The sequence below is a fragment of the Kogia breviceps genome, chromosome 16 (assembly GCF_026419965.1).
Source record: "Kogia breviceps isolate mKogBre1 chromosome 16, mKogBre1 haplotype 1, whole genome shotgun sequence".
Taxonomy (NCBI): domain Eukaryota; kingdom Metazoa; phylum Chordata; class Mammalia; order Artiodactyla; family Physeteridae; genus Kogia; species Kogia breviceps.
The window spans coordinates 7,021,710-7,044,875 of NC_081325.1; the positions used below are offsets into that span (position 1 = coordinate 7,021,710).

Consider the following 23,166-nt stretch of genomic DNA (forward strand, 5'->3'; position numbering starts at 1 on the left):
GTACTTTCCCTGAGAAACTGGCCTGACGCTGCAGCCTGGCTTAGGAGTTATTCTCTGGTTCTGGCATTGTTTTAATTTGAGGTAACTGTTTATGTGGCTTTACTGCCCATGAAGCTATTAGGACACAGGGAGGAGGGTGTGTTTCTTGTTCATTTTGCGTCTTGAGCTCTGGCCTAGTGAAAGTCTCAATAAATATATATGGATGAAAAGAAAATTAATCGGTACACCTAGACCTGGCCTCCCATGTGAGCCAGTCAAGCAATGCTACCTCCTTTGATTTAAAATCCAGTAACCAGGAATCCAGTTAACCTTATTATGTAAGTCTCTAAGGTTTATTGGACATTAAAACTGGCCTTCATACTATTTATGAAGCTTTATAGGAATCTACATAGATTCGTGTACAGCCATCAACTTGGAATCCTTCTTAAGGACAGTGATTGTAGGCGTACTCTATTCGGATTAAATCTGAAGTACATTTCAAGAGTAATTTTAAGTAAAGATACTTAAAGTTGCTATCCTATCAGTTCTGTAATACGTTTTAATCACAGGAAGTTAAATCCTTAGATCATATGGGAATTTTGTGGTCCGGAACACCATTTGTGTGACTTACTGGCTAAGTCTAGAAAAACTATAATACAGAAAGTTTTGTTGAGATGGAATTTGGTTTATCATATTAGCAAACGATAGTGTTAGCTAATATCGAAGAAGTTTTTATCATATGCCAGATATGGTGTTAAATGTGTTAATCCTTGCCACAACCCTATAAGGTTGGTATGCCATTATTTGCACCCCTTTTGCAGATGAGCAAACTGAGGCTCCAGGAGGGAAGTCATTTGTCCAAGGTTGCATGGCTCACGAGCAGGGACACACCTGGCTTCAGAGTGGGGCCTCTTCCCCACCAGGCTGAGAGGCAGGAGAGCAGAGTGGGTAAACAGGGATCCAGTTCTCTCAGCACTGCCTCTTCTGAGCTTTGTAACCCTGGACAGGGTCCTAACCCTCTCGGGGCCTCGGACTCTCACTTGTAAGTAGGAAAAAAAAAACCCTCATTGGATTGAAGGAGGCTAATGCATGTTATGTGCTTAAAACAGTGGACCACATGGTCAACAAGCATAAGATGCTGTAATGGAATTCCATCACCATTTTTTGCATTCTTGATCAAGGCCAACTTTATGTCATTGCTTGGGTTTAATTACAAAGGCATGCACATCCGCCCCCAGCCCTCCCATGTGAAATTAGTGAGCTGCCTGCTCAGCTGTCGGTCTCTCTGTTCTCTCCTGGGGAAACCCTTCTGAACTGCCAGCGCCCAGGAGAGGAGTGACATCGGTCACCAACATCTTCGTGTCAATTAGTTTATCACATCCTCCCGAGTGCCAGGAGAGCCGGGGGAGAGAACTGGGGGCAGGCAGGCTTTAGGAAGAGAGGAGCTAAGGTAGGGGCAGTCAGAGATCGGAGGAGGCTCAGCAAGAAAAGATGCAAACTCAACGCTGGCCAAGCGTGATGAGAAAAGGCCGGACACCCAAGACAAGTCCCTTTTGAGCTCTCCTTACTCTTTCCTCTTGGGACTTTGTTAAAGATGCGAAAGAACATAGTGTATTCCTTCCTGCCGTGTGAGTCCTTTCCTGAAACGTGTTCATGTGTGATTATTGGTGGCACAAAATTTACAAATCACACCCGGGGTGCCCTGAGGCAGTCCCTGTGCTTTGTGATTTTTGCATCCATCAGTCTTCCTCAAAAAAATGTTAAAAATGGTAACTATTCTTCAAGTTGTTTTCTCCTGTGTGATTACCAATGCTATTATAATGCTTTGCTATTATTTCAGTAGCAGAGCCTGAATCTGTTAGACTACACACACACACACACACACACACACACACACACACACACACACACACACAGTGGATATTACTGATAATGATAAAGTATAGTTTGTTTTAAATCCCTGGATGAAAACGTGCCACCATTGCACTGTAACAAGTCCCGTTGAGTTCCACGGGCTATGGCGTGCTGTGTTAATTTCAGAAATTATTTTGGTTAGCTACAGTTTTGTTGCTGTTGTTCTTAATATTAGAACTTCCCCTCTCGCTCCTGAGCAGAGTCCAAACCAAACAAGACCTGTGATTATTTAAAGAAGCCACTTTGATTCCCGGGCCTGCTCATCCTTTTAAGATACAAAAATAACACATTGTTTTATCTATGAGTATAGGAATCCTTTTTCAAAGGAAATAAAAAGAGCAGACAGTTTCCTTCCTGGCTAATTTGTGAACCTCTTTAAATGTGTTAAACATAGCCACAGACACAACTTATTTCCCTGGTTTCACTTCCTAAACTCAACCTGACAAGATAGGTCAGTGTGAAGGGTATATGTTCCTAATATGCTGCATATATTAGGAAATCGAGGCTAAAGCTTTTTTACTTTTTTCTATAAATGTTATTTACTTCGGTCAGTGCAGGGTCTTCGTTGCCGCGCGCGGGCTCTCCCTAGTTGCGGCGCGCGGGGGCTACTCTTCGTTGCGGGGCGCGGGCTTCTCATCGCCGTGCTTGCGGAGCACGGGCTCTAGGTGCGCGGGCTCAGTAGTGGTGGCTCGCGGACTCTAGAGCGCAGGCTCAGCTGTGGCGCACAGACTTAGTTGCTCCGCGGCACGTGGGATCTTCCCGGCCCAGGGCTTACACCCGTGTCCCCTGCATTGGCAGGCAGGTTCTTAACCACTGTGCCACCAGGGAAGCCCAAGTCTAAAGCTCGATTCACCCAGTTCACAGCCACCAGAGTGAGAAGAATAAATGATTTAGACTCCAGAAGCAAGAATCTAATTTCAGTGATGAGATCACTAGGCAGGTACTGCCTTTAACTGTTCTGAACAGCATCCAAGGATGAAATTTTTATTCAGTGAGCCCGGAGTACTTCTGTTCAAGATACTGCGTCTCATTCACAAGATGCACATACTGTCAACTTTCAGAAATTCTTCCTATTCGAAATTATGTCTTTATGTGGAGTTGAAACCTGCCTCTTTGAAATTTCACCACCATCTCCCTTCCTTGGTTCTGGTTATCTTTTCTGGTGAGTCAAAGAATGAGGCCAACATCTCCTCTGTCTGAAAGCTCTTTAAATATTTGAAGAAAACAATCCTGTCCTCCCCAAGTGGACTCATTTTTAGACTAAACATCCTCATTTCCTTGCACTGTTTTATCATTACCGTATTAGGATATGGCTTCGTTTGTTTATGCTTCTCTTAGAAATAGGTACAGATATTTCACGTGTGGTTTGATGATGGCTGATCAGGTAATTTCTCAGCTAACCACAGTTTTTCAGCAGAGAGCCCTGGATACAGCCATCACTCTGAGAGCAGAGAAAAAATTACAAAAGAGCAAAGGAGACGGCAGAAAAACTATAAAAAGCAGACACAAGAACTCAAAACAGGGCTGTTGGGGGCAATAATGAGTGAAAAGAAGGAGTCACATGTACATAGTGTCTGCAGCTACCTTGCAGATTAGACCGTTTCTCTACGTGATATTGAAGATTAATGCCCCGTGAGGAAAAAGAGGTCATGAATCAAAAGTACCAATTCCTCGGGGTCGGGGAAGGATGGATTGGGCGTTCGGGATTAGCAGATGCAAACTATTATATAGAGAATGCATAATCAACAAGGTCCGACTGTTTAGCACAGGGAACTATATTCAATATCCTGTGATAATGAAAAATGGACAAGAATATGAAAAAGGATGTCTATGTGTAACTGAATCCCTTTGCTGTACGGTAGGATTAACACAACATCGTAAATCGTAAATAAATTTAAAAACAAAAGTACCAATTCCTCAGAAATTTCGATGGACTAGCCAATAGGAAATGGTTAGAATTGTTTGGACTCTGTCATTGCCAAGGGAGATATCAGTGTGGGAGGTCCGGGGCTGCCACATCACTCTCTGTCTTCTTTCCTGCCCCGTCCACTTGGCCAATCCGACATCCTGCAAGCCCTCCTGCAGAGGTCAAGTCACTCGCCATATCATCTTTGGCCTCTAGGAAGTCCTTTAACCCTTATCAGCAGCACTGTGTAGTCTGTTTTATACAAACTGGGGTTTCTTGTGTTACCCACAGGAGGAGCTCAAAATGTTTATTGATCTGGTTCTAACGGTTTCACGTGCCCCTTAATTGCCTTCCAACTAGGTTTTCAAAGCACAGAGAGGTCAGGGATCGTGACTTGTACGTCCATATCCCGCACAGTCCTGGGCAAACATATAAGTGGTTGACTTAATTTAATTCGGCTTCTCTCTAATGCCCTCAACGATATAGCGATGTGTTTCTTTTTTCAGACATCCACTGGTGGTTTTCTAAAGAGGTTAATCCAACGAACATTTCTCGAGTGCTCCGGACCAGAAAAGTGAATGATGTGCAATGATGAGCGTTGTAGTAAAGGTCCATGCCAAGTGCTGTGGGGGCACGGGGTGCAGGGGGGATGGTGCCGAGACATGAGGGATGAGGTGTAGAGAAAGCGACCCAAGAGCAAAAGTGAATTGTAAAAGATGAGTAGGATCTACTACATATAAAACAGGTAAACAACAAGGACCCACTGGATAGCACAGGGAACTATATACTCAATATCTTGTAATAACCTGTGATGGAAAAGAATCTGAAAAAGACTGGGTATAACGTAGAACTGAATCACTTCGCTGTACACTTAAAACTAACACAAAGTCAATGAACTGTACTTCAGTAAAAAAGCTTGACAAATAAAAGGTGGGAGTAGGATTGTCTGGGGGAGAACAAGTTGGGAAGGAAGGCTGTTCAGACGGAAGGAAAACGACGTGTAAAGGGCAGAGGACCAGGGGGAGGGCGGTGTGTTGCGATTTAGTCCAGGTGGGGGGCCTGGGGCGTGTGGGGGGCATGTGACAGCTGAGGCTGAAGGAAGCATGTGGAGGGCCGAGCGCGCTGGGGTGAGGAGAATGGTAACCCGGAACCGCTGCAAGATCTCCTTCAGAAATTCTTACATATTCTGAAGTCTACTGAGGAGCATTTGCAAGTAGGCTACTGGAGAAACTCCATCTCTTCACGTAAAACCTCAGCGAGCCATAGATGTGCCTATACGTCTAAGAGGCGCCAATTCGAAGACTTTATGGTGCTAGAAATGTTATGTTTCCTGGGATGATTCTTGGCTTTGGAGGATTGAAACTGAGGTCTAATCTCTGTACTGAATGCCAGCCAGGTGGCCAGAGTCCACGGTCAGATGAGGCCTCTTGAGGTTTTGCTGCTCAACAAAACTGTCTGAGGAAGCCCTTGGAATATTCTTCTCCCATGTGGTCTGTTTATTATGTGTTGCTTCTCTCTGATAGTATTTTGCAGCCCACTTCGTGTTAAAAAAACAGTTTACGAAAACGGTGGGGAGGGCCATCTGTGTAACTGGTGGGAACTGGAAAAAGAATGGATGATTTCCAGGGCGTGGGGTTTTTCCTCTCTACACCCGTCTTCTGCCTCCTTGGGTTTCCTTCTCACGGGGGTGGCCACCCTGGTCATTCTCTGTGGGTCAGTGTCATGGCTCTGGCAGCCGCTGGCTCTCCTGTCTTCCGGGAACTACTGTCCCCCACGGAGACTGTGTTCCCACGGGGGCCTGTGTCCTCACCTTCAGCCTCGCCAGGAGTGGGGACCAGCCAGGCCTTCCCAGCGGGACGGGGAGGGGAAAAGGAGGTCAGGGAAAGGAATAGACTGCAGGGGCAGCTGGACCCCGGGAGGTGGAAAGTTCAACAAACAGGGAAATAGGTGTCTGAGCAGCTTCTCGTGCTTTCGGGAGCAGTTGTTTACCTTGCACGGTGAGGTATGCCGAACTCTCCGCGGACCCCTTCTGGTTGGTGGCTTTGCAGTGATAGACGCCCTCATCCTCTTCCGTGACTCTTTCAATAAACAGCGTGCTGCTTCCTGGTCCTAAAATAATTCCTGGGGAGTGAGAGATGTTTAGATTAGTGAGCCTGGAGGACAAACCCAAACAGCCACTTCTGTAACACAACCCTCTTCCTATCGTTACGCCTTCGGACGAGGAAATCCAAGCTCCGGTTCACCTGGGCCAGGGCTGCGTATCTGTTTTCTCTCCTCCAGGCTTTTCCATAGTACCTTCTATAGCTCGGAGCCCCTACTCTGGAGACGCAGATCCGACGACCCAGGCCAGAAAGAAATGAGGTGGGGCTACCGCCCCCAACTTGAAAGAGCACATATCAAGGAGGTAGCATATCTAATAACAATAATAACTACCATGTCCTCGCCCGCCGTGTGCCAGGCACAGCCGACACCCCGTTCCTATCTCGACAGCCACCCTGTAAGGGGTTGCCGTCTCCATCTTTCGAATGTGGACGCTGAGGTGTGGGGAGGTTCAGGGGCTCGACCGAGAGCGTGCAGTTGGATGGAAAGCACATTCGTGGCCCAGGGGTCAAAGCTAATCCCATTTCGTTGGTCACAGTGGTAAAGAGCTTGGGCTGGGCTTTAATCGAGCCCTCGCCAGCACAGCTCTGTCACTTTAGGCCAGTTACTTCACTTTCTGTTTCAGTTTCCTCAGTCTTTAGGATGACAGTGAAAGCAGGTCCTACTCAATCAACGGGAAAATGAATAGCAAGTGCCCAGCACATAGTAGGTGCTCAGTAATATCTCTCTCTCCCCCTCTCCCCCCCGACACACACACACCAACAAACAGAAAATGTTTGATGAGTGAGAATAAATACACGTAGCACAGCGGACCCAATCAGATGTAAAGTGTGGACAGGGAGGAACTCAATAGGCAACTCAGGGAAGGCGCCATGGAGTATATGGGCCTTGAGTTGAGGCCAGATTATCAGAGGTGATGGGAGAAGGGGGGCCACTGAGAAAAGGCATGACCCTGAAATGAACACGCACCAAGTGCTTGTTCCGGAATAAATTGAACCCGACCAGACCAGAGGCTATATTTTGTGAGTCGCAATAGTTTGCATTCACCTGATTATAAAAACTATATCTGATATAGAAAACTTGAGAAATATTGGAACGCACAAAGAAAATGTGAAAATACAAACAAACCTACAATCTCACCCCTGGTCAGTTCTCCTTTAGTCTTTTTAGAGTGGCCTTTTTTACACAGCTTGTTCATTGACATAATGACTAGTTTTGAGGTCCACTGTGTACTAGACACTAGTCTACATGCTGGTGATACAGTAATAAGCAAAGCAAATGAGTCCTTGCCTGCAAAGGGCTTAAATTATAGTTTGGGACAAGTACCAATAAAGACTGCCATTTCAAGTAGCCATAACATTTGTGAAGGAAGTAGACCAGGTTAAGGAGGTCACGAGTTAAGGAGGGTGAAGAAGCTCCCTTAGATGGGGTGTTTTGAGAAGACTCTAAGCAGGTGACGTTTTGAGCAGAGACCCGGGAGGTGGGCAGGGGTGAGCAGGTGAAGACCTGGAAAAGGGCATTCTGGGCCCCCGGAGTAACAAATACAAAGCCCGTGGGGCAGGAAGGAGCTTGTTTAGGGAAAAGATACAGTGGCTCTGTCCTGGGTTGACTGCGTTTGTTGGAAGTGGTAGGGGCTGGTGGCGCTGGGGACCTTTTTGAAGGCTCGCTTATGGGTTAGCATGTGGTACATGAGAAAGAGGAATAAAAGTCTGACTTCGGGGTTGATAGTTTGAACAGCTGGGAGGGTAGTGCTACCTTTCCTGGGCGGGGGGGATGGGGGAGCAGGTTTGAGGGAGAAAAATCAAGAGTTGTGTTGTGTTTCGTGAGGTTTCATTGGGGGCCCAGAGACGAGGTAGGGGTTAGAGTTGGCTGCACGGACTCAACGTTCGGGAGGCACGGAAAACCAGGGGAATGGAAGCAAAGCTCATGGGAAGTGAGTCCAGAGAGAGACGACAGCTGGCCTGAAGGCTGAGCCCCGGGAAATGAGAGAAAGAGGAAGCAGCAGGGATTGAGGAGGAGTAAGTAGCCTGGGAGGTTGCAAGACAAGCAGGAGAGCGTGATTCCTAGAAGCAAAAGGAAAGAGCTCACGACGGAGACCAGTGATGAGGTACGTTGGGTGCAGCTGAGAGGCTACGAAGAGGGGAGGTCCCGCACCACTGGGCTTGGCAATGAGCCGCTGCAGTGCCATCTGGGAACAGGCATGATGGCTGCCACGCAGGGACGGGAGGTGACGGAGGAGAGGCGGTTAGGAGGTTACTTTCAGGAGGGGTAGCTGGGGACCAGCGCGAGGTCAAGGAATGAATTCGTTTTCGAAATGTGAAACTTTACAGCATGTTTGTGTGCTGCTAGGAATAATCTGAGAGGGAGGGGGAGAGAGAGAGAGAGAGAGAGAGAGAGAGAGAGACAGAGAGAGAGAGAGAGAGAGGGAGAGAAAACACAAGGCACGGTACCAGGAGTGGGTTCTTCAAGAAGTGACAGGGGATGCGACTCAGTGGCTGAACCGGCCTTGGATCGGAGCCGGGATAGTTCATTCATTTTAACAGGAAGAAGGGCAGAGCGTGAAGGGACGTAGATTGGACAATGTGGTGATACGTTTTCTCAATAAACAAGAGGTACTCGTCTGCTGAAATTGAGGAGCAAGTCATTTTGGAGGTTTGCAGCGAAAGAAGGTGTGAAATAGTGTGCTGGGAGAGAGGAAGCAAGTCCAGTAGGGAAGTGTTGGGAAGATTTCTCCTAATGCTTATACAAATTTAAATACTGACCCCCCCCCCAATATCATAGCATAAGTTATTGCCCAAGCTCTTACATGCTTCGAATATAATCATTCATCATAGGCATGTACCCTAATGATTGGTATTAGGTTATATCTGATTGCTCATAGCTACAAAGAATAGTGCAGTGACATCTTTAAGCATAAAGATTTTTCTGAATTTCAGACTATCTCCTTAGGAGAGATTTCCAGAAACAGATCTATTAGGTCAAAAGCTCTTGATGCATATAATCAAACTGCCCTCCAAAAAGATAATACCAGTTAAAGCTTCCACCAGCAGAGGATAGGAGACTATTTTTATCACTTTCTGACCAGGACTGAGCAGCAGCATCTAGAAAATAGAAAACAGGGCTTCCCTGGTGGCGCAGTGGTTGGGGGTCCGCCTGCCGATGCAGGGGACGCGGGTTCGCGCCCCGGTCCGGGAGGATCCCACGTGCCGCGGGGCGGCTGGGCCCGTGAGCCGTGGCCGCTGCGCCTGCGCGTCCGGAGCCTGTGCTCCGCAATGGGAGAGGCCACAACAGTGAGAGGCCGGCGTGCCGCAAAAAAAAAAAAAAAAAAAAGGAAAACACAAAACTTTGTTGATTTCATAGAGTAAAATGATGGTTGTCTTAATTTGTATCTTTTTGGAACATTCTTTCATGTGTTTCTTAGCCATTTTTATTTTCAAAGCACCTGTTTTGAGTAGTTGGCTGGAAAAGGTGAGTTCAGATTCAGGAGAGCTTTGAAATCCTGGCTGAGGAGTTTCCATTCAGTGGAGAAGGAAAGAGAGGGTCACAAAGATTTTCGAGGGAAATGACCTAATGAGAGCAATGTTTAAGGAAGTTTAGTCTAGAAGGAGAATGCAGGATGGACTGGGAGGAGGAAAAAGTAGTATCTGGAAGTCCAGCTCAGCAGAGGTAATTCAGGCAAGGAGTGATGAGACTCCAAGTGTGGATGGTGGGAAAGGAAGTGGAGGGGGGAGAGATGGAAACAGACACTCTGTAGAAACAAGCCACAGAAACTGGTGCTTTACTGGATCCAGGAATAGACAGAGATGAGTCCAGGATGGTTCTGGAAAAAACATGAGAGCTCTGCCCTGTAACGTTGGCTAGATCATTTAATCCCTTTGGGGCGGTTTCCCCATCTATAAAACAAACAAACAAAATCCCCCCTGCTGTATCTGTTTCATGGTATTGCTATGAGGATCAACAGAAATAATTTCAGCGAAAGCTTTGAAGCTTTGCAAAGTGCAAGATACGGTATAAGTGGCGATCCCAGAGAGTGAAAGTGTGGCTGGAGAGCGGGTGATGGGGCAATGAACCTTTAGAAGAGCAGCGACGGTGGCCTCCCCTGCAGCTGACCTGAACCTCAACCAAGTTTCTATCACTCAGATCCCAAATTAAGGCTAACGGCACGATCAAATAAAGTCAGAGGACTTGGATTTCACCCAAGGAGACAGATGTGTAATTGCAGAGGTGAGAGGGTGGCACCAGGGGTGCTGATGAGCTGACATCATCTGGCTCAGTTCCCTTTTCCCATTCACGGGGAGGAGAGATGGGGTGAGAGAGTGTCCAAAATCAACAAGCACAGCTCTTCTTTCTGACTTGGCCTCACAGCAAAGGCACAGACCTGGATACGTCATCATGACCCCTGAGAAACCCCATCACACTTCTCTCATTCTCTACCCTCGCTACTTATTTCCCTGCTCACAAAAATAGGCCAGTTACTCCCCTTGTTATTTTTCCCCATTCATCAAACCTTCTGCCTATGGTTAAACTAGGGGAGACAACCACAGTTCTTTTCTTTTTCCTTAAAGTCTTTATTGAATTTGTTACAACATTGCTTCTGTTTTCTGTTTTGGTTTGTTGGCCGGGAGGCACGTGGGATCTTAACTCCCCGACCAGATATCGAACCCACATCCCCTGCGTTGGAAGGTGAAGCCTTAACTACAGGACCATCAGGGAAGTCCGTCCCCTTGTTTCTTTCATGCCTTAACCTGTTGCTACCTTGATGCAACCTGTTCACTATGATACAGGCTCTGGTCTACCGTGGAGCTCACCTTTTAAGGAGGGCTCTCTTTTTAGTTTTGAATTTTTTCATTGTAATTTTAAAGATTTTTAAGAGTGCAGAAAAAATGTAACCCGTGTGGCTCACCATTAAGATAGCCAGATGTCAGCGTTTTGCCGTATTTGCTTTAGACCCCTCTCTCTTTTTCTTTGCAGTGTTAATTTAATTTTTAAGTTTTTATTGGAGTAGAGTTTGATTTACAGTGTTGTTAGTTTCTGCTGTACAGCAAAATGATTCATCTATACATATATCCACTCTTTTTAAGATTCTTTTCCCATATAGGTCATTACAGAGTATTGTGTAGAGTTCCCTGTGCTACACAGTAGGTTCTTATTAGTTATCTATTTTATATATACTAGTGTGTATATGTCAATCCCAGTCTCCCGATTTATCCCTCCCCCCTTTCCCTGTTGGTAACCATAAATGGTTTGTTTTCTACATCTGTGACTCTATTACTGTTTTGTAAATAAGTTCATTTGTACCATTTTTTTAAGATTCCTCATAAGCGATATCTTATGATGTTTGTCTTTCTGTCTGTCTTACTTCACTCAGTATGACAATCTCTAGGTCCATCGTTGCTGTAAAAATTTATAGATACGTTCCCCCTCCTCCTCCCTCTCTCCAAAGCTACCACTATCCTAAAGTTGGTGCACCTCATTCTCGTGTTTTTGTACTTTGTCTACATATTGATAGATGTGTATCTCTATAGAATATATAATATTGTTTTGTGGGTTTTAAAATTCCAAATAAATTGTGTCATATGGTACCTATCCTTTTTTAACTTGGATTTTTTTTTCTATTCAACAGTGTTTTAATATTTATCCTTGTTGATACATGTAGATGGAGTTCACTTCACTGATATATAATATTCCACTATATTAAAAAGCCACAGTTTTTTTTTAAATCCAGTTCTCTCCTATAGGGTAGTTAGGTAGTTTCCACTTTTCTTTTTTTTTTTTTTTTTTGTGCCAGGCGGGCCTCTCACTGCCGTGGCCTCTCCCGTTGCGGAGCACAGGCTCCGGACGCACAGGCTCAGCGGCCATGGCTCACGGGCCCAGCTGGCTCCGCGGCACGTGGGATCCTCCCGGACCGGGGCACGAACCCATGTCCCCTGCATCGGCAGGCGGACTCTCCACCACTGCGCCACCAGGGAGGCCCTCCACTTCTTTTTGATGTTACAAAGAAGGCCACAATGCGCATTTGACACAACTATGTGTACCTTGTTATACAGTATCTCCTTGTACTGGGTTATAGGATATACCCATTTTCAACTCTACCAAGTATTACAAAATTGTCTTCCAAACTATACCAATTTACACTTTAGTCAGCAATGAGTAAGCTCCCCTTTCCCATTACTCAACAATATTTGGTGTTATCAGGTGTTTTAATTGATGGCAAAATGTTGCATGTGAAATGACATCCCTGATTACTAGTTAGGTGGAACATCTTTTTCCATTTTGGTTGGCCATTCAGGCTTCTTTTCCTGTGAATTGCCTGTTCGTGTCCTTTGCACATTTTCCCATCAGCCTATTCGTCTTGTTCTCAATGATTTTAGGGTTCTTTATATGTTTTGGATCCTGAGCCCTTGTCGGTTAAATATGTTACAAGTCTTCCCCATTCTATGAACCGTCTTTGAAACTTTGTGTATGGTAAATTTTTAACACAAAAGCTTTTAGAATCTTAATGCAGTCAAATTTATCAATCTTTCTATTATCCTTTGTGCTTTTTGTTACTTGTTAAGGAAATGTTTCCTATTCTGATATCATAAACCATTCATTCCCCTTATATACTTTCTTCCCCCCAAAATCTGATTAAAGAATTTTGCCTTTTCTCACTTAGGTGTTTAATACATCTAGGTTTTCTTTTGGAGAAGGGTATGTTTATTGCGTGAGGTAAGAATCTAACTTTTACTGTATAACTAGCCAATTATGCCAGCTTCACTTACGGAATAATCTGTTCTTTTCCCACTGAGTTGTGGTACCAGCTCTGTCAGATACTCAGTTTCCATATATTTGTGGTTCTGTTTTTAGGCTCTCTACTTGTTCACAATGGCCTATTTATCTGTCCCACATGAGTTAATCCATGATTAACTTAAGTTATGATTGCTTGGTAACACATCTTGATACTTGGTATGAGATGATCCCTTTTTCAAACTTGTCTTGGACTTTTACACTTCAATATGGATTTCAGGTTTAGCTCGTCAAATTCTGTAAAAAGCACTGTTGGAATGTTGATGGGAATTCCACTGAATTTATGTAATAATTTGGGGGAAATTATCATATTTATTTTTAGGTCAAAACATGAAATTGTCAATATTTTGACCTATAAAATGGCTCAAAAATGGTTCAACTTGATAATAAAAATTCCCATCTAAGAATACCAAATATCTTTGCGTTACTTAGGTCATCTTTTATGTCACTTGATAGCTTTAGGATTTTCTCTCTAAATATATTGTTCTTCAGTTATATTTATTCCTTGATGATATTGTAATTTTTGTTATTATGCAAAATGGCATTGGGTTCTTTTTTTTTTTGAACATCTTTATTGGAGTGTAATTGCTTTACAATGGTGTGTTAGTTTCTGCTGTATAACAGAGTGAATCAGCTCTACATATACATATATCCCCATATCGCGTTGGGTTCTTTGAAGAGTCACTTTATCTGAATTTTGTCTTTCCCCTTTGGGTGTTAGTTATTAGAACTAACAAGTAGAACTCATAAACGTGATGCTCTGCTTTGTGTTGCTGAGGTAATTTAATTGTAGGCCTGCTTCCTTCCAGAAGGATCACCTAAATAATTTCCAACCCCCAAAGTCATGACAATTCCCATGGAAACTTACAATTTATCATGATCAAAACTCTTCTTCACTCATCAAAGTCCAACTCAAATGACATTTCCTCCCTGAAGCCTCCCTTGATCACCTCAGTCAGAGGTGCTAATCCGTATCTGATGGCATTTTATGGCATTCATGTTGCATATTTTTGAATTGACTTTGTACCTATTATGTGTAAGTTTTTCAAAGGTAAGGACTAAGTTTTACTCATTTCCCTTTTCTTTAGAATATAATAAAATGTCTGGCTTATGGTAGGGAATGAGTGCTACATTTAGAAAAAAAAAAAGTAATTTTTGTTATGATAGTCTTGGCTCACCAACTAAATGATAAATGCTTTGAAGTTGGCATATGTTAAGTTTTCAATAAATGGTAGCTTTCATGATGATGGGTACACAGTAAATAATCACACCTTTAGATTGGCAGTTCTTAAAGGAATTCATTAGCTGAGAGCTGTATCTGAATTAAGGATCAGAAGAGCGAAAATATAGATTCAGGATGGTTAAAGGTGACCCAAGAAAACTAGCGATAGGATGTCCGATTGATTTCCCGCAAACAACACAAAGGAGGTAGTACACATCCAGTCAAACTCTGGAGGTTGGAAAACTATGCCTGGGGAAGAGAAATCCAAGCTTAGTAAATTTAAAAGGCTGACAAAATTCGGAAATGAAGAAAGATGGGCTCATCAAACAGCACTAAAAAGATGAATGAGTCCTATGTTTTCAAATGGTCACCATGCAGCTTCTTCCTTCTTTATTGAGAATTTCACTCTAAGACCAAGCCTTGTGGCAAAGCCTTTACAGATGTAAGGGAAAAAAGTTGGTAAAGTAGGGAATAATCTGAGACATGGTGAAAAGCAGCCTTATAATAATGTGCTAAGTTGGAAGAGAGTTGTGAGACGTTTAAAACATATGGCCTAAAGGGGATCTGATGGGCGATGTGATCCGTGGTGAGACTGTTTGCTCTATAGCCTTGAAAAAGATAGAGAAAGAAGAGAAGCTCTTAGACAAGAATGAGATTAAGGACAGTGATGAAAAAAGCTGTATAATATTCCTCTCCATGCAACCAATGAATAAGGGAAAAGCCATAAACAAAGGTTCTTTCATTTGAGATAATGTCTATTGCTTCACTAGTTTAACTTCCAAAAGTGGGTTATGATAACAGAATAGTTTTTAAAAGCTCTTAAGAAATAGTAAACCAGTTGAACTGAAGGGGTTGTGGTTGAAGTGAGCACCTTGAAACTATGCCAAAAACACATGTATTTCTAAACACTTAAAAGTGAAAAGCATTTTTTCGCCCTTTCACTGTGAACTTTACTATTGTTCCAGTGAAGTAGTTCAAGATGATCTGGGCACTTAAAAAACAAGTCAAGTGGTACTAACTCTACGGTTATTAGCTATAAAACCTTAGCTATTCACTACTTATGTCTGTAAATTATAAACACACACGTAGTATACACACATGCACTCCTCCTGCCCCAACAAATTCTTGTGCTATGTTCAGATTGGCCGTAGCCCCTTCCGTGAGGTTGGATGAATTTGTACCGCAGGATACAGCCATTCACCTCAAGTGGCCTTTCTGTGGATAGTCAAGTAGCGTTTCTATGACCATGTTAAGGCAGGAAGTAATATGGCACTGACTGCACAAGAGGTTAGAGTCAAGAAGGTGTTTTTCCATCGTTAGGAGAATAGCTAAATAAATTATGGGAACACATACTATGTTACAGTGTATGGCTGCTTAAAAAAATGAGGCAGACGATATGTACAGACATAAAAAGATCTCCAGGATATATTGTGATGAAAGCAAGTCATAAAACAAAACACAGAGTATCAGCTCAACTCAAACTTATCTTAGAGATGCTGGTTTTCCCATATAGCCCTACTGTAATCCATTATCTTATTTTGTTCATCACAATAGTTAGTACTATCTGATTGTATGCTGTAGGCTTATAGTTTTGTTTGTCAAATTTATTACCTGTACTTTTCCATTAGAATGGAGATTCAAGGTCCCTGCTTTGTTTCCAGCACCTAGTATATTCCTGGCACAGAGCAGGCTCTCAGTGAACAGCTGTTGAATGAATGAATGAACCCCATCTATCATTTGCCTCACATATATCTGTGCCCCACATCTGCATATATACACATATGTAGGTAAAAACATGGAAAAATCTTTGATGAAATACACATGAAACAGTTATGTATTAATTCCCCATAAGGGAAATTTTTATAGCTTATTCTATTTTGGTACTATGTGAGCTTTTAAAATGAAAATGTACTCATGTATGACTTATTTAATTAAAATAAATAACAGTAGTTTTAATCATGAAATTGTAGGCCTCTTTACCGTCAACAAAGAGCCACTGAATGAAAGTTTAAAAGCTATGTGGATCCCAACATACATATTTGCAAAACTTTATAATATTGACTATGTATAGAATGATAAAATATTTTTGAAGAAAAGCAGATCTATGCTTCACAATTTACAGTTGTGGGTTAAAGCATAAAAGGACAAAGCAAAACCTATTCCTTCAGGAGACTGGCCCCCTATGGGGGGAGGGGGAGGGGGAGGGGGAGAGGGCGCATGCACTTCTTAGTGGGGCATGATTTACAGTATGTTTTCTAGGTTTGATTTTTCGATGATAGTTTAATTATGACTGAGTTGCACAAGATGGCTGCTTAAGCTGATATACAATCTTATTGTTTAAGACATCTTAGTAGCAGATTATGCAAAAATCAAGTTTTGATTGAATGTGGGTGGAGGAGGAATGAACTTACTCGATTTAACTTTTTCAGCAGCGATTTAGTCATGCAAATGATGGGCTGAGTTCACAGATGAGCTTATCTGAGAATGTATTTGTTGGCATATTTTCCTTAATTGAACTGGGCAGAGTGGTGACCCCAGCTGCACTGGGGTGTGTGACTTTAGATCCTGGTTAAGCTGTTTCAAGTTTGTCCTTGGGGGCAGGAGGGGTTTCCATGCGAACGTCAACTTGTGAGATAGAAAAACCTCATCTCATTATTTTGCCAAGAGATGGAGGAGAAAACTTATCCAGGTAGTGTCTGAGTTTTCTTTCTTTAGTCACCCAGGCTTCAGTGTAAGCAGGAAATTGTGGATCGGGGATGGAGACCCCCTTCCACTCCAAGAGCCCAGACCATGGCTCTTAGTTTTGGAGTTAGTGACTTTGGACTGGGCACGGCCCCTGCCCGTCTCTGGGAAGACTCCTGGGAGAGTCTGCCCTCCCCCTCCCCCATCCCCAAACATCTTTATTTCTCTCTTCTTTGTTTTTCTTGCTCTCCCTTCCTTTTTCTCTGTTACTGGTCTCTCAAACATCGACTGCTCTTCAGACAAAACAAGCTGCTGATCATGGCCACGCTCAAAGTACAGTTCCGTGTGTCACAAGAGGTCACAGAAAAGGTCAAAGGAGGAGGTTAACTCACTGTCAGAAGGGAAGAGCTGTAAGGGATACGAGGTTTCCATTTGAGGTGATGGGAAAGTTCTGAAACCTAGATAGTGGTGATGGCTGCAGAACATTGTGCAAATACTGTCGCTGAATTGTGCACTTTTAATGGGTAAAATGGTAAAATGGCTGTGTATTTTGCCACAATTTTTTCTTTCAAGGGAGAGGCTCTTTCTAAAGCGATGCCCACATTTACCAGTTCTCTCCCATTTCTTACGTTCTAAATTTTTCATTTGAACATTCAAGAGGGCTTCTAAAAAGGAACCCAAGCAAACGTAAACAACTTGCAGGGGACCTTGTTGTTTATATGAACGAGCCTGTGCCCTGTGCTGGCTTGTGTGTGATCCCTCAGCTGGGTCTTGCTGCGGCTGACAGCTTTCAGGAGGCTTTTCTGGGCTGAATGGGCATGAGGATAATAGGCTGGAGAAGGCACCCAAGGAGTTTTCTTTGGGCAGAGCATTAGGATACGGTGCGATGCTATGTATGTACGTGTAAGACCTAAATACGGTGAAACCTGACGACAGAGAGATTTGGGGGTGTCAGGATTGAGTCTCCATAAATAACGTCTACTGATTTCCAGTACAAAACGGGCCTCTACTCACGGGTTACTTTTCTGGATGTGAACCCTACAGCTCCACTGCCCTACCTGCCTCAGTCCCACCAAACCAGCCAAACATTAGCAAGTAATTGCAGGAAGTGACTCTCCGGTTTTTCAGCAGCTTAGAGCTGTGGTTAGGGTCGGGGGTCTTCTTGTCTGGGTTGGGCTAGTAGCTCTGAACCTTGGCAGTGCCAACCAATGAACTGTTTTCCCCTGCCATTACCCCAACTCCAATCCCCCCTTAATTTCACTCCTTTTCCCCCTCCCCTTCTAAGTGGAAGTTTATCCTTAGAAAAGAGCCGAGCCTCGGTTCTAGGCTATGTTCAGGGTGTCCTTCATGCGTATGTTGTTCTCAGAGATACAACTAAACCTTGAGATATTCTGGCAGAAGAGTTCTCCTGGATGAAGGGCTACTGGGGTATCTACTAGTGAAGCTTGGCTCTTCTTCGTCTGGGTACCTAGAACCCCTGACCTTAAAGACGCAGATGGAACAGGAAGGGACGGCGCGATTGGCTGATGAGCCGATCACGTGAGCGCGTTGCCTCAGTGGGCGTGATAAACAGCAGCCCACTCAGCGCCCCCTGTGTGTACCCGGGATGCTTACACGAATTTCCGTCCTGCGATGTCTCTTAATCCGTTTTGCACCATAAGGTACATTTCACGAGAGACAAAAGGCAATTACTATTCAAGTTTTGCAAACGGTCAATCGACATTTCTGAATGTTATTACTCTAGGAAATCATGCAAAAATAGCCTGAGAGTCGGTCAGTTTATCATCCCGGGGTATCAACATCCTCATTGATCTTTCTCCTCTGCTCTCCCTCAGGGTCCCTCGCAGATCTATGAGAACCACTTTACACTTCAGGTGTAATTCTGTCCCCCAGGTACTGGACAGTAGGTCACCTTGATCCGAATATGTGCTGACAGGCACAGATATTTGGTGTCAGTGACACAGTGACGACAGGAAAGATGCCCCTTTCAGATCCTTAGATGCCTGGTCCTAGTGACCAAGATCTCACTTAGGAAGGAACATTGAGAGTGATTCTCTCCTCTTCCAGCCTCAGTCCTTTCGAGATGGAATTAATTCTTCCTGAATTCTTTGTGGTTCAAACCCCACTGCTTTATTAATCTTAAACTATTCTGAAAATGTCTTGCTGTTCTAGAAATTTCGATGATGGTTTCTTGGGCTTTACTAAAAACATCTCAGGTCAGTATCGCCTTCTGTTCTCTGAAATATTTCCAGAGAAGAAGGGTTTACTTTTTTCAGCAGTTTAATGGCTTTTGTCAGGAACCCCGTTTTCTCTGTAGCCCCCATCTGGGAGATGGTCTGTGCATGCATCGGTGCAGACCTAAGCTGGACCCACCTCCTGCCACCTCTGCTTTGCAGACTGATCTTGATTCCTTACAGTGTCACTACGAACTCAGTGGCCAACAGCCCCACTTGCTGTGCTTACTCAGCTCTGTCACAGCTTTAAACATTTGAGGACCTCACTGGAGAATCTGGGAAGAGGGTGAGCTAGAAAGGTGACTTTTTTGATCATTTTGGGGGGAACTGCCAGTCCCTTGGGCAGGTGGCTGGAGGAGTTATGAAGACACTCAGGGGAGTCAGAGGTTCTCCAGGGTGACTTTATTCCATCGTTCCAAGTCTGGGTGCAAATCCTTAAAATGGTTAGCCTAACAGAAAGAATGTTTCTGAAAGAGGCTTTCCTGTCTGTCTACCCCTAAGAATCAAACCATACTCAAAGCAGCCACTGTCATGGAATTTGTCTCCAACTTAGAGCTCTCGTGGTGCTTTTCTGGTACTGGTCCTTTCACATTTTCCTTTCATGTCTGGTCCTTTATATTATACTCACTTTAGTGGCTCGTTTCTCTTTCAACCTGTCTCTTCAAAGTAAATATGTCTCAAATCACCTCCCTCTTTCAACACTTTGCACCCTATCAGTCCCTCCTAATTGTTCCCAGTTCTCCTTTACTTGGGTCTAATCTGGAGGTTCTCCTACCTTTTATCACTCTTTGCGTATTTTCTCTTATTTCCTCTTTATCTCTCTTCCATTCTATGTATTCCACTAAAAATGAATGATTGAGAACCTACTGTATGCTCAGTGTTGAAGCAGGAAAATTAAAGTACAAAGGATGTATTTTTTCAATTATCTAATGCATTAAAGATCTTTTAATCCTGTGATGGAGCCACACTTTCCACCTGTCCCATTTATTAATTCACCTTATTCCATTTTTAGGCTCATTAACTCTGGTGCCCATTGGCCTCATGATAGTAAGTTAGGACACACATGGCTGCTGCCTGAAGAAGCTGTGCTCACTTAAAGACGTACACTAACTGATTACCTTAGATATTTGCTTATTCAGACTTTCATTTTCTTCTCCACTGTTGTTATTTGCAGAGCCTTGCACGGCACCAGACACAAAACAGTCCCTTAACGATGTCTCCTGAGTGAATAAAAGTCTGTGGGGCTGATACGGAATGAATTCTGGACCTTTTAAAACTAACTGGATTTTGGTTCAAAATAATTTTTAATTTTATATATGGCACGCCCACTTCTTTAAAATGCTTTGAATATTTTAATATGCTTTACATTTTTAAAAATAAAATTTAAAAAACAAACTGTAGTTTTTAGGAAGCTTAATCTTTAAGGGTTGGAAATGAGGAAATATTCATTGCTTTAAATGCTTGTTAATGCCCATGAGGTCATTTAAAACTAGAGTCTGTTCTCTTCTGAGTGATGGGAGCTAGCGTTTTAGCTGCACGTGCTCTGCGTTCAGAGCCCAGGCTTCAGAGCTGCTCTTCTGGTTTAACCCTCGGTCTGCTACCCACTAACCCTATGACCTGGAGCCACTTATTTCCCTTATGTTTCTGCTTCCTCATCCCACAGCCTGTCACACAGGCACGATAATTTAGCAAACCGCACCGAATTGTTAGGAGGAGTAAACAAATTCATATTGGTAAAGAGCTTGGACTAGTACCGGGCCCCTAACAAGAGTGTGCGAAGCCAAAACAGACCCGGAAATGCGGCTGGTCACAGTACCTACCTCACGTGACAGTCGTGGAAAGTATCAACAGACGAGACATTTGTAAAACTCCTAACAGTTCCTGGGTACCTGGTGAGTGCTCAGTATATTTTTATTATTATTTTCGATAAAGAAAACCTATGAAGATGGTATACCTATCTTCAAAGGTTTTAACGGGCACACGTCAAACCAGAGAACAGCTAAGTGACGTGGCTCTACGACATGACACAGATTGTAAAAAAAAAAAAAAAAGAAATGCGGACGTCAGAGAGAAGGAAGGATTATGTGCTCTGGGATGTGAAAGGAGGCTCCTTTGGCCAGAGGCTGGGGGAGAAGACGAGCCCGTGCAGAGGCTGTGGCGGGAGTCACGGGGGTAGATGGGAGTTAGCGGGGTTGGGCCATGCAGTCGAGGCCCTGGGAGGCCTGCAGGTGTGCTGTGTTGTGCGGCTGGCAGTAGGGAGTCTGCCCGTGGGTGCCCTGGGGAGGGGGCTTCCTGCCCCCCTGAGCACGTGCTTCCCTGGGCTGCGTGCTTAGGACCTCTTCTGTCCCTGCTTGATGTCCCTTGTCCCAAGAACTTACGACTTGGCTTTCATAGAACTTTCTAGAAATTGCATTTCTTCTCTAGAATGGCTCTGCCCTCACGGAATGGTCTTCCTGAAAGGAAATGAGAAGGGAGAGAAGAAGTTCCCCTCCCCTAAATTCTATCAGCGGGTGTTTGATCGCCACTTGTCCAGAGCATTAACGCCCTCCTCTGTTTTCTTTGGGATCGAGAAAGTTGTCATTTACCAAAAACAATGATAACGGGCCAGATCCTATCAATGATCCAAGGTCACCAAAATACTCCCAGTATATAGGTTCTTTTCGAGTTGCCAGGCTTCATATAAAAAGATGCATCTCAAGTCTCCAAAGGATGTACAGTTTATTCTCAGGTTTTAAAAACTCAGTTGAGCTTTCCAAAGGCTTAGGATATAATGAACTAGCTTTCAGTCTTTTTCAGCCTGTGATCTTGATGTTTTTTCCATGTCAGCTTTGGAACAACCAGTGAGTTAATTAAGGATGATCACTTTGGTTATCTGTCATCGTCACTTATAGATTTGTAAAAAGAAGCAACCATAAAAGAAGTGGTATTTTTGAAGATATCTAGACACACAGACAAAAGGGTCACACAGTCATATAGCGTGTCGCATTGGCTGCTGAATCTGCCGCCTCAAATGGGAGTCTTACATATGAAATTTTACAAGTACCGTATAAATACATGTAAGAAAGAGGTTATCTCCAGAAAATTAAATTCCTTTCCAAAAAAACTATACTAGTTTTAAAGAGTGAATAAAGGGAACAGAGAAAGAGAGGGAGAGAGAAAACTGACAATTTAGTATAGCGGAACTCAATAAATGCTAATAATAGCATACTAGAATGCTATTCAGGAAAGGTTTTATATAAGAATTTATATAAAACTCTTTTTAGATGTTCTTCTTTTGGCCCTCAAAAGATCAAAGAAAGCTGTGAGGAGGATATCTTTGTTAGATTTAGAGTCGTTTGACATTTGAGCTGACTTATTAATTAACCCTCTGATACCTTCCAACAGATTCTGACAATTCGTGGGACAATTTCTATACAGATGAGGTGGGTAGGAATAGTATTTACTAAAGCATGTCTGTGGGTCCGCTCAGTTACATTACCTCATTGCAACCATACCACATTCCTCTGTGGTCAGTATTATCTCAGTTTTATAAATAAGGAAATACAGGCTCAGAGGGTAAGGATAAGTGAGTCGCCCAAATTCTCTGACCCATGAGGACAATGCTAGGATGCAAACCCGCCCAACGCCTCATAATATTTTTCCATTTATCGTAACTCCCTGGTCTCTCCCTCTCATCCCAGAACAGTCATGAGCTTTCAGACTGGTTCAACTCGAATTCTTGAATCCATATCCAAAGCACAAAAACTGAATTTAAGTCAAATTTAGTACTTTCAAAGAACCCTCCAACATCTTGCGACATTTCACAAAATATACTTTGTGATCAAGTCAGTTTGGGGAACACAGAACTTAAAAGCACAGGTTCACCTGCTTTTTTTCAGTACAGGACTTCTTTGGGTCTTTAACACACTAATGTGAACTCTGAATCTCTAAGGGGAGCATATTACATACAGACATTGTTTCCCAAGCTATTATTTACTCACATATTCATTCATCCTTTTATTTTGCTAGAATACTTCAAGGGATGAATTTTCTATGAAACTACCTTTCTTTTTTTTTTTTTTTTTTTTTTGTGGTTCGTGGGCCTCTCACTGTTGTGGCCTCTCCCGTTGCGGAGCGCAGGCTCCAGACGCGCAGGCTCAGTGGCCATGGCTCACGGGCTTAGTTGCTCCGCGGCATGTGGGATCTTCCCGGACCGGGGCACGAACCCGCATCCCCTGCACCGGCAGGCGGATTCTCAACCACTGCGCCACCAGGGAAGCCCTACCTTTCTTAATAGTGTGTCATCCTGGGCAAATCACTTTACCTTTTTGCACCTCCATTTTCTGTTCTTCAAATGGAACTAA

The 23,166-nt window shown here is 43.6% G+C and overlaps 1 protein-coding gene across 2 annotated transcripts in view; it reads right to left on the minus strand.

Annotated features, from left to right (window-relative positions):
- FLT1 (fms related receptor tyrosine kinase 1) overlaps nt 1–23,166 on the minus strand; it is a 175,702-nt gene that overhangs the window by 45,633 nt on the left and 106,903 nt on the right. For both annotated transcript variants that reach the window (XM_059041793.2, XM_067016795.1), the window contains one exon: nt 5,789–5,920. In XM_059041793.2, the coding sequence (XP_058897776.1) occupies nt 5,789–5,920 (132 nt within the window). The remainder of the gene's footprint in view (nt 1–5,788; nt 5,921–23,166) is intronic.